The following is a 19,554-nucleotide window of genomic DNA, read 5'->3' on the forward strand; positions in this document are numbered from 1 at the left end:
AGGGGTATGGGTAAAGTAGGTGAAAGTGATTAAGAGGTACAAACTTCCAGTTATAAAATAAAATCAGTCATGGCGATGAAAATACAACATAGGGAATATAATCGATAATACTGTAAAAACACTGTATGGTGACACACAGTGACTACATTTATTGCAATGAGCACTGAGTAATGTACAGAATTGTCAAATCACTATGCTGCACATCTAGAACTAATATAACATTGTATGTTAACTATTCTTCAATAATAAAATAAAATCTTTGTTTAGTAAATCCACCCCTCCCCTCCACAAGACACCAAAACTTAAATATTCATCAACAGATGAATGGATAAACAAAATGCCTGGGATATTTTTCAGCTATACAAAGGAATAAAGTACTGATACATGCTACAGTGTGAATGATCCTTGAAAACATGCTAAATGAAAGAAGTGAGACACAAAAGGTCATAATTATATGATTCTATTTATATAAAATATCCAGAATGGGTTAAGTCTCCAGAGATACAAAGTAGACCAGCTTCCAGGGGCTGAGAGAAGTGAAAATTGGGAAGTTACTACTTAATGAAAAGAGTTTCCTTTTGGTAGGATGAAAGTTTAGTTCTATCCATTCAGTACCTTCACAAAGTTAGAACTAGATAGAAGTGGTGACTGCACAGCAACCAAAACGCTAGAATCAGATAGAGGAGGTTATACTACTGACACTGAATGATACACTTTAAAATGGTTAATTTCATGTTACATGACTTTCATCCCATCCTTACACCTTACACTAAAATTAACTCCAAATGGATCACAGACCTAAATGTAAGCACTACAACTCTTAGAGTACAGAAGTAAATCTTCATGACCTTGGATTGGCAAAGGATTCTTAAATATGACATTAAAGCCACAAGCAACAAAAAGAAAAAAATAAATTGGATTTTATCAACTTAAAAACTTTTGGGCTCCAAACAATACCATGGGGGGAAAAAAAAGAGACAACTCCCAGAATGGGAGAATATATTTGCAAATCATACATCTGATGAGGGTCTAGTATCCAGAATATAAAAAGAATTCTTATAACTCAACAATAAAAAGACAACCAAATTAAAAATGGGTAAAGGGCTTAAAAAGAGATTTCTCCAAAGAAGATAAAGAGCCAATAAATACATGAAATGATGCTCAACATCATCAGCCACTAAGGAAATGAGAATCAGAGTAACAATGAGATGCCACTTCATATCCACCAGGATGGCTATAATTGAAAAGACAGATAATCCCAAGTTTTGGCAAGAATGTGCAGACACTGAAAACTTCATGAGACTGGAAAACGGCACGGTCATGTTGGAAAACACCTTGACAGTTTCTAGAAGGTTAAACAGAGCTACCTTATGACTTGGCAATTCCACTTATGAGAAATGAGAACACACACCTCCACAAAAAGCTGCACATGAATGTTAACAGCAGCATTATTCATATAGCTAAAAAGTGGAAACCCAAAAGTCCATCAGCTTGTGAATGGATAAACAAAATGGGATGTATCTACACAATTAAATATTATTCAGCAATAAAAAGGAAGGAAGTATTGATACATGCAACAACATGGATGAACCCCGAAAACATCATGCCTTAAAGAGAAAGAAGCCAGTCACAAAAATCCACATATTAAATAATCTATTTATATGAAATATTAGAATAGAAAAATCTAGACACAAAAAGTAGAGTAGTGGTTGCCCAGATCTGTAAGCGTGTGTGTGTGTGTGTGTGTGTGTGTACATACAAGAATTAAGAACAGGAAGTGACTGCTAAAAGGCAGAAAGTTTCTACTTGGGGGTGATAAAAATGTTTTGGTATTACATAGCAATGGTTGCAGAACTTTGTTAATATAAAACTGCCAAATGGTACAATTTAAATGAGTGAATTTTATGGTATTTCAATAAAGCTATTGTTAAAAAAAATACCATAGCATTCTCTCTCATCAAGCAAAACTTTTATAAATATCAAGAAATAATTATTCTTGAAAAAAAATTAAGTTGAAAGGTAAGATTGCTTACATGTATCAAATTACTTTAAGGAACATACTACTTATGCTGCTTAGCTTCCTTCATGCCAAATCAAATATTAATGCTTAAAAATTTGGCCAATTTTAATAATAATGCTATATCTACAAACTTTAAAGTATTAATTTTGTACAAATACTGTTTTATTTATTGAAAAATTTGAAACCTGCTAGTTTACTTTAAAATTCACTTTCAGGGGTGTCTGGGTGGCTCAGTCAGTTAAGCATCTGACTCTTGATTTCAGCTCAGGTCATGGCCTCACCATTTTGAGATCAAGCCCTACGTCAGGCTCAGCGTGTAATGCAGAGCCTGCTTGGGATTCTTTCTTTCTCTGCCTCTCCTTTGCTCACTTTCTCTCAAAACAAATAAATAAACTTTAAAATTCACTTTCAGAAGAAAAGAACCAATGCAAATCTCTATTTTGAACTTGTTGAAATAGCAAAGCAATGATAAAAGTTTATCATTGACAAAAAAGTTTATCAATGATAAAAGTTTATTTGGATAAATCCACATGAACTACAGACTCAAACTTTTCTAAAATTTAATGTTTAGATTAATTCTACTTAGGTCATGCCATCACTGCCAGAACAAGTCAAAGCGGCGTTTTTTTTTTTTAAAGAGGTACATTATGTAACTTACAAGTTGACATTCTGAACATGCTTAAAAGCACCTTCACAATTCTCCTACCATCTTACAGAATAAAGTCTAAGTACCTTTTATCAAAACAGGAACTACAAAATGTGGCTCCCACCTGCTCTCTTCACCTCTATTTCTCTCCTATTCCTATACCATTTTCTCTTTTACCTTATGATGCAATCACACTGATCTCATTCTGCACCCAACACACCATCTTTCCTGGCATTTATACACCGTATATATTGGTTCACTAGCCTACATTCTGTTCTTCCACATGGCAAATTCCTACTCATCCTTCAAATTTCAAATCCTCCATAAAACCTTTCTGATACATGCATGGAAAATCATTTCTACTCCTATGCTGGGACATTTTTTCAACTCCTAATTAATGTACTTTTCAAGATATATTGTAATCATATATGCTTTCCTATCATATTTGAGGAGGAGGCTATGCTGCTGTCTTAATCTCTGGAACCATAATACCAAGCAAAATACTGCTTTCTGGGTACAAGCTGGCTTTAGTTAAACGAATAGCTTTGGGACTTGTCCACATTCTTAAACATTACATAGGTCCAGTTTGCAGACACTTATATACCACATAATCTATATTATTGACTAAATACTATACATTTGCTGGCTGGGGAAAAAAATAAAGCATTTTCAAATGTTTAGTATTGCACTTAATCATATTTGGGGCTAGCCTAGACATCTAATTACTACTTGAATACTATTTCTATTTGAAAGTACCTTTAAAATTTTAACTCTAGATGCTGGTACCAAATTTCCTCCCACTGAACCCCTAATATTCTGCTTCTCATCTTACAGAAAGTTGGGAGTTTACAGCTATAGCAATCATATATCTATGTACAGGATGTTTACAAGCTAATTATTCAGGTAACAGGTACCACATTAAAAAAAATGTATATGAATACTGAAAACCCTCAAATACTTTTCTTGTAGCATGAATATCCTTTTATATCCTTCAGAGACCCAGGACATGTGTTCAATTTATAAAATTTAAAAAATCCGTTCCATATGTATTGAATTCAGCTAAAAGATATTTACTTGTTAAAATAATAAAATAGTACATCAAATAAAGGGAAAGACAGATTTGAACCTTTTAAGGATTCTCTTCAGGGGTGGGAAAAGGGGGGAGATATTGGTCAAAGAGTACATACTTCTAGTTATAAGATGAATACGGTTAGAAATCTAATGTACAGCTCTAGTACTATAGTTAATAATACTGTATTACATACATACTTGAATAAACAAAAAGAAAAATTCTCTTTGGAAGTGAGACCTAAGTAGGCCAATAAAGTCTTGTTATCTACAGGCGTCGACTTTAACTCATTCTGTGTCAAAATACGACATTATCTTTTAAAATTCCCAAGGCAAACCATAAACATATCATTAACTCTGATGCAGCACCTAGCACTGAGTAATTACTATTAGCTTGTGTGAAAGTCAAACAAGAACTATGACCTTAAAACTCATTACGAAAAATCAAAAGTTTTATTCCAATAGCACTTACAAAATGCAGCACCAAGCTGTCACATTCCCAGAGCCATGTAAGAAAGCTTCCTGTTGTTCTCTGGCCATTTCCTAACCTGAAAATTCCCTAGAGGAAAGGTGACTGAGAGTTTGTACAGCAGGTTAACTGAAGATTAACTGACAGTGTTTTTCAGGGAACAGGGCTGAGCACAGCCTAAAGTCTGAATTAGTCTTTGCGTTACTTCCTTCTTTGACATTATTTCACTTCTCCATTTTTATTCCATTGCTCTTCCCTTTCACTCCCACTTTCAAGTTGGCATCCCTTACTATTACAAGTCTGACAGTATCTGTCTGCAGTACAGTACCTAAAACTAACAGAAGGTCCACTCTAGCACTAACAACTAAAGGAGTCAATACCTGAGACCAAATAAACTAAAGAGAAGAATTTAAGATAAAACCATATGGGAACCTGACAGCTTGCTAGTTGCTCAAGTTTCCTTTAAAGTTTATTCTCCAACAATTCTGAACTTTTAGGAGCTTCTAACAAAATATGACTGCCCCTAGTAAAAATCCTATTGTAGTTTTCTAGTGTGTATTTCGTGAGAAAATTTTTATTTTTATTTAAAAAAAAATTTTTTTTTCAACATTTATTTATTTTTGGGACAGACAGAGACAGAGCATGAACGGGGGAGGGGCAGAGAGAGAGGGAGACACAGAATCGGAAACAGGCTCCAGGCTCTGAGCCATCAGCCCAGAGCCCGACGCGGGGCTCGAACTCACGGACCGCGAGATCGTGACCTGGCTGAAGTCGGACGCTTAACCGACTGCGCCACCCAGGCGCCCCATTTCGTGAGAAAATTTTTAAAAGAAAGTCTACCTATAGCATGTCATTTAGAAAATATAATTAGATTGTAAATGTAAGATTGAAACTGAAATAAAAGCTTTCCTTTAAAATCGAAAGTTAAAAAAAAATATTCCTGTACTGGACTGTTGCGTAACCTTGTTGTCAAGAAAACCATAAGCTTTAATAAGTGAAAAGCTAAACAAGTAGTTTCTTTTACCATAAAGAGGAATTTTACTGATTTCCAAACCTGCCCATTAATATTTTGTTGTTGTTTGATAAATTTTTTCAAAATTGGAGAACAATTCCATGTGAACAAAACACACAAAAATCTTATGAATATAAGGAATGAATACCACTGGAATGCTTAAAAAGTAGAGCACTCCAAATCTCTTTATTATAGATACTTATATGTAATCCCCACAACTTGAACCACTGTCTTTTACCTCTTTACATAGGAAAAAATTATTGCAACTGAGCAGGTTTAAAAAAATAAAACTAAAATTCATTCACTCATTCATTCATTCATTCATTTAAATTTTATCAAGAAAGAAAATCTTAAGCAGGCTCCATTCTTAGCATGGACCCCAACGTGGGGCTTGATCCCAAGACCCTAAAATATGGCCTGAGCAGAAATCAAGAGTCAGATGCTCAACTGACTGAGTGCTCCTGTCCCCAGGTGCCCCTAAAATTCATTTAAAAGCTAAGATCTCTGGGGTGCCCGGCTGGCTCAGTTGGCAGAACATGTGACTCTTGACCTTAGGGTTCTAAGTTCCAGCCCCATGTTGGGTGTCAGAGACTACTTAAAAATAAAATCTTTAAGAAAAAAAAGCATATTTTTCCTTGACTGCTTTCTTTCCTACTCAAAACATGTCTTTAATTTGCAATCAACAAACATATGACTTTTTTAACAAACCATGGATTGAGAACACCAGGATTCTAGTAAAACTGTCCATGGTATAGTCTTATTATTTTGTTCCATAATAAAAAAAAAAAGGCACAGGAGGAAGATAATATGTAAGTAATAGAGTAGTGACTACTGCCACGTGCCCTTTAGTTCCTTCCTACTCCAGTGCTTTGTGTTCTCACTAGGAGATAGAGACTCTTTGACACCTTTTCTCTTTCACACCTTCGTGTAGACAAAGAGGCCTTGGTTTGACTCCCCACTCTGCTGCTTAGTAGTTGTTGGACCAGAGACAAATGTTACTTAGCTTGTTCAGATCATAGTCAACTCATTTGTAAAATGAAGCCAATTATCTCTGCCTTACAGGATTGTGGAGAAGAATAAACTGAAACAAAAATATAATCTCAGGGCGCCTGGGTGGCTCCGTTGGTCAAACATCCAACTCCTGATCTTGGCTCAGCTCATGATCTCGCAGTTTGTGAGTTGGAGCCCCATGTTGGGCTCTGTGCTGACAGAATGGGGACTGCTTGGGATTCTCTCCCTCTCTGCCCCTCCCCCACTCACTATCTAAAAAACAAACAAACTGGGGCGCCTGGGTGGCGCAGTCGGTTAAGCGTCCGACTTCAGCCAGGTCACGATCTCGCGGTCCGTGAGTTCGAGCCCCGCGTCAGGCTCTGGGCTGATGGCTCAGAGCCTGGAGCCTGTTTCCGATTCCGTGTCTCCCTCTCTCTCTGCCCCTCCCCCGTTCATGCTCTGTCTCTCTCTGTCCCAAAAATAAATTAAAAATGTTGAAAAAAAAATTAAAAAAAAAAAATAATAAAAAAAAAATAAATAAAAAAATAAAAAACAAACAAACAAACATCATCTCAATGTTAGCAACGACAATTAATCTTTTTGAGTCCTTACCATTTGCCAGATAGTGTTCTAGGCTCTTTACAAAGAAAACCTTCAACCCTTAAAATAACCATATGTAATCTCATTAGTATTGTTATTCCCATTTTACAGATGAACGAACTGAGACTCAATGAGTTTAAGAAACTTGTCACAAATCTAGGAAGGGTCAAAGTCAGGATTTGAATCTAGAAACACTGACACAAAACCCCAGGGAGACGTATTAACTCTTCAGTGCCGGCACTGGCATACAGTAAGTGCTCAAAAATGTTAGGTATTATTATAGTTCAAATGCCATGAGTTAAGAATTCAGAAATTTTTCTGGTGTGGCCACCCTGGAAAACAGTATGGAGGTTCCTCAAAAAATCAGAACCAGAATGACCCTAAGATCCAGCAATTACACTACTAGGTATTTACCCAAAAAATACAAAAATACTAATTCAAAAGGATACATGCACCCGATATTTATAGCAGCATCATCTACAATAGCCGAATTATGGAAATAGCCCCAACTATCAATTGATGAATGGATAAAGATATGGTATATGAATATCTACAATGGAATATTCCTCAGCCATAAAAAAGGGTGAAATGTTGCCATTTGCAAGGCTGTGGATGGAGCTGGAATATTATGCTAACTGAAGTCAACCAGAAAAAGAAGACAAATACCGTATGATTTCACTCATATGTGGAATTTAAGAAACAAAACAAATGAGCCAAGAGGAAGAAAAGGGGGAAAGGGGCAAACACCAAGAAACAAACTCAACTATAGAGAACAAACTGACAGTTACCAGAAGGGAGGTGGGTGAGGAGATGGGGGAAGTATGTGATGGGGATTAAAAAGCGCATTTGCTGTGATGAGCACAGGGTGATGTACAGACGTGCTGAATCACTATTGTACACCTGAAACTAATATTATGCTGTATGTTAACTGACTGGAATTTATATAAAACCTTTAAAAAAAAAAAGAACTCAGAATTTTAAATCTGTAATATATTCAAGAAAAAAAATGGTTAAACAAGATAAGGTAATTGGAGAAAAACCATAAATGCTTAATCTTTTTGATTTCCAAATTTTTTCAGTCTAAGGAAACAGAAGTTTCAACCACTGCACTTAATTGCAAGCAGAATAAAAATGAGAGTAATTTAGTTAACTATACTGGAATTAAAAAGATTTTTTTTAAATGAGAGTAATTTAGGCTGACAACATTATACAAAATAACACATTTTTGAAATGTGCAAAATAAGGATGAGAGGATCTGAATAACATATACATTAAATAGTAATAATTCAGGGCCTGGGAACAATAATCCATTTAGTAGCAATATCGACACACTACAATCAGATCTTGGTTTCATTAAAATACCCTTTTCCACTAAACAAAATAGGACTATTTGGAGAAAAAGCTCAGTCCATGGTTGAAGCAATGTAAGATGAGCTAGGAACATCTTACTGAGACCTCAATGTGCTTAAAATATATGCTTAAAGACTCATGGAAACATTAAAAAAAATTTTTTTTTTAATATTTATTTTTGAGAGAGAGAGAGAGCACAAGTGTGGGAGGGGCAGAGAGAAAGAGAAGGAGACACAGAATCTGAAGCAGGCTCCACACTCTGAGTTGTTCCCACAGAGCCCAATGCGGGGCTGGAACCCACATGCTGTCAGTTCATGACCTGAGTCAAAGTCAGACGCTTAATCGACTGAGACACCCAGGTGGCCTTCATGGGAATACTTTTATTTATTTATTTATTTGTTTGTTTGTTTAATGTTTATTTCTGAGACAGAGTGAGGGGGAGAGACACAGAGAGAGCGAGCGAGCGAGCGAGCGAGAGAGAGCGCGCGCATGAGCAGGGGAGAGGCAGAGAGAAGGGGGACAGAATCCGAAGCAGACTCCAGGCTCCGAGGTGTCAGCAGAGCTCAACGTGGGGCTTGAACTCACGAACCGTGAGATCATGACCTGAGCCAAAGACAGATGCTTAACCGAATGAGCCACCCAGGTGACCCCATGGGAACATTTTTAAAAAACAGTTTGAAGGAGCTGTCACTGGGCCAAAACTAGGATAAGTTGCTATCAAAATAACCAATGTTTGTAATAGATTATTACCTAGCGAATAAAGTAAGAATCCATGAATCAATATGAACCCAAAGAAGTCAACAAGGGAGAAGAAAAAGTTCTCCTTTACAGTGAAACCTTGGCTCATAAATATTGAAGGAATGTTGCAATTAGAAAATCAGCAATGAATACCTAAACTGAGTGAAAGTTTATAGTAAAGAACAGGGCATTACATGCTATCAAAAAATCTCCCCAGAAATTATTTATTAAAAAAAATTTTTTTAATGTTTATTTATTTTTGAGACAGAGACAGATAGAGCATGAATGGGGGGAGGGGCAGAGAGAGGAGTCACAGAATCTGAAGCAGGCTCCAGGCTCTGAGCTGTCGGCACAGAGCCCGACACAGGGCTTGAACTCATAGACCAGAAGATCATGACCCGAGCCGAAGTCGGAGACTCAACCGACTGAGCCACCCAGGTGCCCCTGCCAAAAAAAATTTTTTTAAGTTTATTTATTTTGAGAGAGACCAAGATAGCACAAGTGGGGAGGGGTAGAAAGAGAGAGGGAGAGAGATAATCTCAGGCAGGCCTCCGGCTGCCAGCACAGAGCTTGATGTGGGGCTTGAACTCACGAAACCCTGAGATCGTGACCTGAGCTGAAACCAAGAGTCAGATGCTTCACTGACTGAGCCCCTCCAGCACCTCTCCCCACAAATTATTTATTAACTCCAAGAGGAAAAAGAAGTAACTTTACTGTGGAAAAACCTGGAAGACACCATTTTAATCAAGTGATCAAAGTTAACACCATCAATATGGAAACAAATCAACATCATGTGCCTTGGAGAGAATGCACTAAGAACACACTACTTTAGTGGTAATCCTGCCTAAATACATGATTTGAATCTAATCACAAGGATACATCAGATAAACCCAAAGTGAGGTACATTCTACAAAACAACTAGCCTATATTCTTCAAAATTGTCATAGTCAAGAAAAAGAAAGGTTAACAGACTATCTCAGATGGTAAGAGTCTAAATAGAAATGGCAACAAAACTCGATGGATGACCCTGAATTGGATCCTGGACCATGAAAATAGCTATAAACGATCTTACTGAGACAACTGTTGAGCTGTGACTATGGGCTGTGTAGCTGATATTGCACCAGTGTTTAATATCCTGATAACTGCACTGTGTTATATAAGACATTGTTCCTATAATAAGGAACTATATGATATCTCCAACTTACTTGCAATCGATGCAGGAAAAAATGTGGAATTATGAAGTAAGTGGGGCAAAAATGGTTTATCTAAGTGTACATGGGAATTTCTTTTCCTCTTCTTACCAATGTTTCTATAAGGCTGAAATTTTAAAAAAATTATTTAAAAATTAAACATTACTAAAAATCCAAAAAGATAGATGAGTATTTTATATATTTAAGGTAAAAAAAAATTACTCCCCACTGTAACCCTCTATCTTTTACCCTTCCTCGAATTGTGCATAATGATCTGAATATTTTTTTTAACCAGTATTTGAATATAGTCAATCCTCTTTTTTTTAAAAAAAAAATTTTTTTTTAAACACTTATTTTTGAGAGACAGAGACAGACCACAGGCCGGGGATGGACAGAGAGAGGGAAACACAGAATCTGAAGCAGGCTCCAGGCTCCGAGCTGTCAGCACAGACTCCGACGTGGGGCTTGAACTCACAAACTGTGAGATCATGACCTGAGCCAAAGTCGGACGCTTAACCAGCTGAGCCACTCAGGTGCCCCAGGATCTGAATATTTTAAAAATGCACAGGAAATAAACTTTTGTTTATTTTTATTTTTTTTTAACGTTTATTCATTTTTGAGACAGAGAGAGACAGAGCGTGAATAGGGGAAGGTCAGAGAGAGAAGGAGACACAGAATCTGAAACAGGCTCCAGGCTCTGAGCTGTCAGCACAGAGCCTGACGTGGGGCTTGAACTCATGGACCGCGAGATCATGATCTGACCCAAAGTCAGACACCCAACTGACTGAGCCACCCAGGCGCCCCAATAAACTTTTGTTTAAACATACTGTTTCTAGAGCAAATCCTTCCATTCAATAATAAAAATAACAGGAGAATCATGGCTATATATAATTTGAAATATCTGCCTTAATGGTTGTCTTAAACTGTTAGAATAATGGAGGAACTGAACTGGTTAATGTTTAGTAGTGCTCTACCCAACAAAGCCAGAAAAAGATATTCAACAGGCTGCAACACATAATCATATGTACAACTTCTTCCCCTACCAAGATCTGAACTACTACTTCATGAAGCAAGATCATAACTACAAATTTTGGGCCTCCTAAATATATAACAAGAAGGACCAAAAAGGACCTCAAAGAAACACTGTTAATTTCTCTATCAGTATTATAAAATCCATGTGGTTCATTTTGATTAGTTTAGGTAGCATGCAGAGCAGAAAACAAAACATTATTCCTCAAAGGGTGCTAAAGCAATCCATAAGCCAAAAGCTTCAGTTAGGACTCATTCTTTGGCATGTGACATGAGAGGGAATGCATTTCTGAAAGAAGAAAGCACTCTATCATCATGAAAGATGTGTTGTTACTTACAAAATGGTAGAGATGTCCAAAGGAGGAAAAATAAAACAAGCAAAAACACCTCATTTCAAGTGAACCAACCTTCTATAACCCAAACCAAGCAAGTTCATTGAGCTAAATCTGCAGACACTCTTGTTTTAAAGGCTAACAGACTGTGGACATAAAAAGAAAGCTTGAGTAGGAAAAGATCAAGAACTGGTGTAAAGCTAAAGCAGACCTGCTTCCTCATCCTCCTCCTCCTCTTCCTCATCATCGGAAGTTGATGACAAGGGAGTTGGTGCGGAGCTAGCTTGATTATTAACATAGTCACCATACTGCATGCCTGTAAAGTGGAAAGCACAAACACAAGAGTCAAACCAACAGGAAAGATGAGAAATAAAATTTTGACATTGCATCAAAAGTGAGAAAGAACTCTGACATTCTAAAGAACATCCCAGCATGCATTTTAATGTTAGCAAACTTATTATCAAAACTGGAACCATTAGAAAATCTCTGCAAAGCAGTTTAGTAAAAGCAGCTTTTATAATAACTGGTTTAAGTGTGAAAAACGTACCACGTATTACGCTGATAATATTTAGGAAACTGCAGTGATACTCTGAAAATTTAACTGAGCTCCATACATGTTTACCTTCATTGACCTTGGGGCCCTTGTGGCATACATCCTTTGGGACTGCGCATTCTTGGTGAGCAGTGATCATTTCTACTCAAATGAATTTATACAGCATTCAACACACATACAAATACTTGATACCTTCCTTCTGTTAATGCCACCTTGATGGTAACTCAGTTCTCGTAACGGAAAAAGAATGACAGTTAAAGAACTGTATTCAGAATAGTTCTCTGCTCACAGATGCTCAAAAAAAAAAAAAAAAAAAAAAAAAAAAAAGAGCTAATTACCTGTGGTCCTACAAGTGTGACAATTACAAAACAGTGAATTTTCTGAGATGGCCAATCATTTCAGCTTCAGCCTATTGCCTACATGTAAGTCTGAGGTAGGTGGATAAGACTGGTCTTGTAAGACACACCAAGAAGAAAGATTCTGTGGAAAAGGCACAGCGGGTTTAACTATATAACTCTTCTCCCCCACCTCCCCAAAACAGTGACTGGGTGTTTTTATAATTTAATTAATGTGGTAAAATTAGACTAACATCCACAAAATTTTAAGAGGGAAAATAAAATAATCCCAATTTAAAATACAAAAATAAAAAATAATATCCTTGTAAAGAAAATCTTATAGCTCAACTTGAAAAAAAGATTAAAAAAAAAATGACACCGAAACACAGTGTGGATATTTAAGAACACTTCACAATACTGGAAGCACAATGAAGCGATGCCTCATCAAACTCACATGGTAGTCCCCTGACGCTTGCTGTCTTTTTTCTTTCAGGTGACCTTTTAAATTAGCACGTTATGAAATATGGCCCTTTGTAGCAACGTGGATGGAACTGGAGAGTGTGATACTAAGTGAAATAAGCCATACAGAGAAAGACAGATACCAGTGGATCCTGAGAAACTTAACAGAAACCCATGGGGGAGGGGAAGAAAAAAAAAAAGAGGTTAGAGTGGGAGAGAGCCAAAGCATAAGAGACTCTTAAAAACTGAGAACAAACTGAGGGTTGATGGGGGGTGGGAGGGAGGGGAGGGTGGGTGATGGGTATTGAGGAGGGCACCTTTTGGGATGAGCACTGGGTGTTGTATGGAAACCAATTTGACAATAAATTTCATATATTGAAAAAAATAAATAAATAAACAAATTAGCACGTTATGTTAATAAACATAACTCATGGCTATCATAGGAAAAATGCTATTAAAGAGAAAAATCTGAGTTCAGAAGAGAGCAAAGGTTAAACTGCAGATGAGTGAAGCTCTGATCTTCTCACTGGGACCAAAGAAGTCACAGAAAAATCTGCTGGCTTTGCTGAAACATCTTTTAAATATAGATAAACAGTAGTTATTACAAACTTATCTGAGAAATCAACTTGACACCCTGAAAGACCAAATTCAGAGTGGCCTGTTCCTCTAACAAAACCTATTTAACATGAAAATTTGACTAATATTAGACCTTAGGTTAAATATACTAAGAAGTCTGCAATAAAACACAAGTTAACAGTAAAAAGATAGTACAGAAAATAAATACTTCAATTTAATAAGAACTTCTTTAAAAATGAAGTACTTTCTCAAAATGCAATTAGCATTGCACTTTAAAAAGTATATATGTGTGTATAAAATAAGAAGAAACAAGACAAAAAAGAAAATCCGTTTACTGCGCTAAGACAGGCCACTAAGCAGGAAAAAATCAAAAGAGAATCCATTCTTTTCATGACTGAATCAATACGCAGGATGTTGACTCTGTAACTAATCAAAAAAGCCAAAATAAAGCACAAACCTATATGCATGATAAAACATTTTCCTCTCTTTGTCTAGATTTACTGAATTAACAGATTCACTTATTACTGGAAAAATATGCAGTGCTTAATTGGAAACAAATGAGAAGACTATACGATTAAAAAAAAATCTAAAGAACTACTTAATGAACTGGAACAAACCTATGAATAAGACAAAATAGAGTAATGTATCATTTTAGGTTATACTATGGCTGTCAATGTACCGTATTAACAGAATGTCATACAAAATACTCAAATTTTTACTTTCTCAAAAAAGGACGCAGTCCCTTTTTGAGAAATTCTAGAGATGGCAGTGTCAAGATTTGAGTCCTTCCCCAACTATGACTCTTACTATGCTCAGAATTTAGCATTCCTTTGCTTGTCCAAGTAAACTCTGTTTAAAGCTTGAGAATATTAATGGCACAAGAATATGATATTTTTGTGACTCCACAGAGAAATGATAAGAGCTCTGGAATAACAATCAACCCTTATTTAAAGCCCTGCTCTAGGCTGGGTACAGTTCATACAAACTGCAACAAATGGGGAGTTACAGCCAAAAGGGGGTTGACAGCCAAGTCATCTACTCTACGATATGTGTGAACTTCCTGAGTGCCTTTATTCAGACCTCCTTTAAGAGCCGGAACCTATGCATGAGATACTCAGGTTGCATATATGAGGTGGTAGAACGTAAGGTCTTCTAGAGCTCAGCCGGAAAGCCACTGTAGAGATGTACATGGAGTACCTTCCACTCCAACCACCGCCACCTCCATCTCCACCTGCGCCAAATGGGGCAGGAATGCTACATCCTAACTTACTGTTTTACTTAGAACTTTCAAGGTATGAATCTTAGTAAACCAAGAGGCAAGACACACTTCATAGATAGAATCTGACACGATGAAGAGCTTTGTTACCAACAGGGCCCCAATATCTTAAAAAGGACATTCAGTTTAAACTACCTATCACATTAAAGTACCTTCAGGCAAACTCTCCAAGAGACTGTATCCTTGGAGCTGCTTAATAAAGGGCATCTTCACTGTTCCCTGGATACAGCTACACTGGGAATAAATAAAATTAGTCTGAAGAGAACAAATCCCTTGTGGAAGCTAGCTTTTTTAAATTCAAGAGTTCAGACTTTTGAGCGACTGTTACCTCTCTTTAAGCTGGTCTTCAAACTACATATGCATACTCTAAAACTTTCCAAGAGTTCCTGCAAAATAATGGCTTTAAGAGAATCAGTTCCCATGGTAGTCTTTCTAAAACTTACCCACCTTAGAAAGTGCCTGTGTTAACAGCCATTCTCTCACTTTACAAAGGAAACACATACCCTTAACTTCTCCTAAATCTTACACTGCCCTGAGATATAAAAATGTCTCTGGGACTAAAGGGAAAGCTTCTTCCTTCTTTAAATGATTAATCAAGGCACCTTCAATCTACAGACTTTCTTTTATCTTGCCATACATGTTTCGGTTAAAGACGAAAGGTGTTAGAAATAGGGTTGGGGCTCAATGGAATATTCTTAACTCAAAAATAGTGAAAAGTAAATTGGTGGGAGTAATGATGAATTTATTTAATAATTCTGCACGTATGCAGCTCACAGGCACTACTGCCAAAGAACCCACTGCTTTTGAAAGAGTACCATGAGGACAAAGCAAAACCAGTAAGAAACACTGAAGAGACAAGCAGCAGAACACTGAATAAAGATGGGGGCTCTGGGTTCAATTCTATGCTCTATCAATTACCAGCTGTGTTTCCCTGGGCAAATTACTAACCTCTCTGGTTTTCATTTACATCATCTGTAAAGGGGGTAAGAACTACCTCAGATAGTGGTTGTTGTGAGGATTAAGTGAATTAATATATTTCAAAGCTTAAAATGATGACTGAAATATACTAAATACTATATAATTATTAGCTATTATTATTAATGAACTTTAAAAAACATGTTTTTGTGTATATTTAATTAAAAACAATTATTTTCAGCTATTCTTAATATTTATCCCTACAGGGGACAGAACAAGTCATTACAAAAAATAAACTTCCACCAATCTGAAGAGTATTCTTAGCCATGTTAATTCTTTTAAAAACAAGTAGAATGTTTTCTAGGATGACCAATTTTTTTTCAAGATACATTGGATAAAACTCATAGATAAAAATTTTACATAATTTCTTTCAAAGTCAACATGAAATGTTCAATAAAGTATTTTACAACCTATTTTATCATAAAATATTTATGATTATAATCACTTCTCACCTCCTTATATTTTATACAATATTTAGTTATTTCTACCTCCTTTTAACAATAGCAAAAATATTTACTAGTGGGTAAATCGGTTAGTACTTAGTGGTATATGTTTTTCTTTTTTCAATTAATTACATGGGAACATTGTTTTTAATGTTTATTTTTGAGAAAGAGAAAGAGGGAGAGAGAGAGCACGGGGGAGGGACAGAGAGAGAGGGAGAGAGAGGATCCCAAGCAGGATCTGAGCTGTCAGAACAGAGCATGACATGGGTCTCGAATTCACAAACTGTGAAATCATGACCTGAGCCGAAATCGAGTCAGGTACCAACTGAGACACCCAGGCACTCCAACATGAGAACATTTTAATCATGATGCCTGATTAAATAACAGAATTACTTTTCATTTTTATACTTGATTCCTATTTAAATATTTTAAAGACGCCAAATACCAGAGTTTGATACACATAATGCATATATTTACTATAGGAATACAATGGTTTTCAAGAAAATCCTCACTTCTAAATAGTGTAATATCAGATAGATGTTACACTCCTTTATTTCAAATTTGGTAACGAAAAACAGCTTATCAACTCATTGCCTAATTTTTATAGTCTACCATAAAAAAGGATACATTAATCATATTTGGTCTTTGACATTTAAATTTGACTGCTTTTAGTAATTTGGCTTAGAAGATATATGCTATAATTTATTGCTCAGCGGAGTTTATGATACCCCTTTGAAACTCCAGGAACACATTCCCTTGGATTAAAAAAATTAAGTCACATTTTCTGGCAAAGAATGAAATTTGTCTCACTGGTTTGAAAATGAGGACTGCCTTTGCCAATTAGGTTATATGGCGATGCCATATATAAAACAAATGACCTACATCACACTTTAAAGTTTTTGATAAAAACACATTTAAAGGATGTGATGAGATGTTATATTGGCAAAAGTATAATGAAATTCACAATACTCTGAATAATTGGTGATTCAGCAAAACAAGGATTGGGTTTGGAGCCAGAGGACCTACATGGGGTCTTGGCACCCCCTACCTAGAGAGTTTGTGTCTTTGGGGAACACACCTAAACGTTTCTAACCTTCAATTTTTCCTTTTATAAAAGGAAGATGAAATATGATATGCCTGCTTTACCTGATGATTGAGATAATAAAAATTAAAGCTGTTTTAAAATTATAAACTGCTACATGAAAGTAATAATGGTACTATCTATCTACAAGCTGGAAAATAAAATCTAACAAAGAACAATAAAAATTCTGACATGTAACCCAGAAGATTAAAAACGTTAAAAAGTCTAAAGAAAAACACTACTTTAATAAAAGCCTTCCAATACCATTCCTATCTTCTTTACATGAAAAAAATTTCTTAGCAATTGTATGTGTGAAGATAAAAACCATGAATGAAATTTATCTTAAGTTTATCTTATTCTAATAGATTGATAAAAGAGTTTCTAGCTTAAGAATATATTATATTATTATATATATTAATATATATAAAATGATCATACTATATTCAGGGGGAAAGAGTATGACATTAAGGAGAAAAGGAAAAAAATGTAAACTTTCCAAATGTTAAAGAAGGGCTCATTTAGGCATTTTTAAAAAGGGTGACAGTAGGTATCATTCTAGTGGATACAAAGAATAATATAACCTCTTTGTTTTAAAAGTCAATGTATGCAATATGTTGAAATTACATAACTGCAACTATTTAAACTTTTGGTGAAAATTTTAGCCGTCAATCTGACCAATGTCCAAGTAGTTAATAGAGTTTTTACAAAAACTTTTTAGGAGGTATGCAAACCAAAATTAGCAGCCTCCTATCTTAAAACCAGTACAAGAATGTGTAGTCCTTCTGAGAACAACAAAGCAAGAGTATCTCTGAAGCTAGGAGAAAAATATTAAAATCTCTTTGAAGTATTAATATTTTAGTAGTCATATCAGAACCACAGCATAGCCTGTGCAGCCCACATACCATCCAACTACAACAGGCACCATTCACATAAACCATAACTTGCACAACACACGTGGCAGCCCTACCTCACATGATATATTGTACACTGCACATCTATCCAAAGGCCACTAAGGAGCCAATCACTCACTTAAAAAAAAAAAGGAACAAACTACAATTCAAATGTTTCTAGTATTCTCTTTTCTGTTACTTATTCAAGGAGCTTCTCTTAGGTAAATCAAGAGCTTGTTAACAGCCTACAAAACAATTCACCTTATTTTACAGAAAGATAAAGTTTCAGTTAAAAATCTTTCACTCTGCTACTCGGGCAGAGTAATTTATAATCTTGGGCAAACTCCCTAATCTTTCTGAATCTCACTGTTCTCATCTGTAAAACAGGGATATTATAGGATGATAATGGGGGTTAAGTAAGATAAAAGTATCTGGCACACTGTAAGTGCTCAATAAATGGTAGCCCCTCTTTTCAAACCTATTTTATTAAATCTATCTTATTAGTAAGAAAAACACATAATTAGGATTATTTTGTAGGGATGATGATACTTACAAAATGATACTTAAAATGGCAGGATGGTACTTAAAGTAAAATGCTAACAAAGAAAATATAATAGGAAAAAAGATATCAGCAGGGGCAATGTAAAGGGTCAAAACAAGCAAGATATTTAAGAAATGGAAGCAGTCATCAATGCCGAGGAAAGATACCATTCATTTAGTCAGGGGTTCAACCTACTCTTAAGTTTGTTCTACTCATGATAAGCAAACATTTCCTACTAGTCCTTCATTTTAAAGGCAAACACTTATAAAAAACTAGATTTTATTCCCAATATACCCACTGGCTTCTTGGGAATCCATGGACACTCCATGGTGCTGCAGGTGGTTTTCCTATAAAGCCAAATAAGAACATTTTTAATGTATAATCTGATTAAATGATAGAAAGTCCTCTTGACCACATACTCAACAGATAATAATAAGTTGTGAGATCAATCTAAGATGCTTTTTCTGAGATTCAGAACATAAGAGAGAAAAATGAAAGAGAATTCTTCATATTCAAGGTAAGAAGCTGTCATTATACAGTAAGCATAGTCTCTAAAATATTACTAATGGTTGCTCTGGAAATACAAACTATAGATTCCTAAAAATAGTTCAGTTATTTCTCATCAAATGAAAAACACAGTACATCAACCTGAAACATCAATAGATTTGGAGTTTCAGCCAGGTAGAAAATAACCAAGAATACTGCCAAAAGAAAAGGCAACGTAGGGAAGCAGGGTCAAAACAACACCTTTTAGTTACCTGTCACTTATTTAACACATGGAGAACATTCAACAAGCAAACGAATAAACCATATTGTTTGTCAGTGCTGCAAGGGTATGGGTTACAATTTAATTTTCACCCCTCTCAGTACCAAAGGTGGCTCAAAAGTTACTTTCATTAATAATAATAACAGAGAAAACATCAAATAGGATATGGAGAGTCACTAAATTAAAAAATCTGGGGTGCTTTATCCTACAACTAT

At 35.8% G+C, this 19,554-nt stretch overlaps 1 protein-coding gene across 5 annotated transcripts in view; it reads right to left on the bottom strand.

Moving 5' to 3' along the window:
- The window catches only part of SEC24B (SEC24 homolog B, COPII coat complex component), a 99,037-nt gene that overhangs the window by 44,446 nt on the left and 35,037 nt on the right, over window positions 1-19,554 (bottom strand). For 3 of the 5 annotated variants that reach the window (XR_007151515.1, XM_047855612.1, XM_047855611.1), the window contains exon 4: window positions 11,656-11,760. The exons of the other annotated variants lie outside the window; for them this stretch is intronic. Coding sequence is in view for 2 of the 3 variants with exons in the window: in XM_047855612.1 (XP_047711568.1) it covers window positions 11,656-11,760 (105 nt within the window). In the remaining variant the exon portion in view is untranslated. The remainder of the gene's footprint in view (window positions 1-11,655; window positions 11,761-19,554) is intronic. 5 annotated transcript variants of the gene reach the window in all.

Source organism: Prionailurus viverrinus, chromosome B1 (genome assembly GCF_022837055.1).
Source record: "Prionailurus viverrinus isolate Anna chromosome B1, UM_Priviv_1.0, whole genome shotgun sequence".
NCBI classification, from domain to species: Eukaryota; Metazoa; Chordata; class Mammalia; order Carnivora; family Felidae; genus Prionailurus; species Prionailurus viverrinus.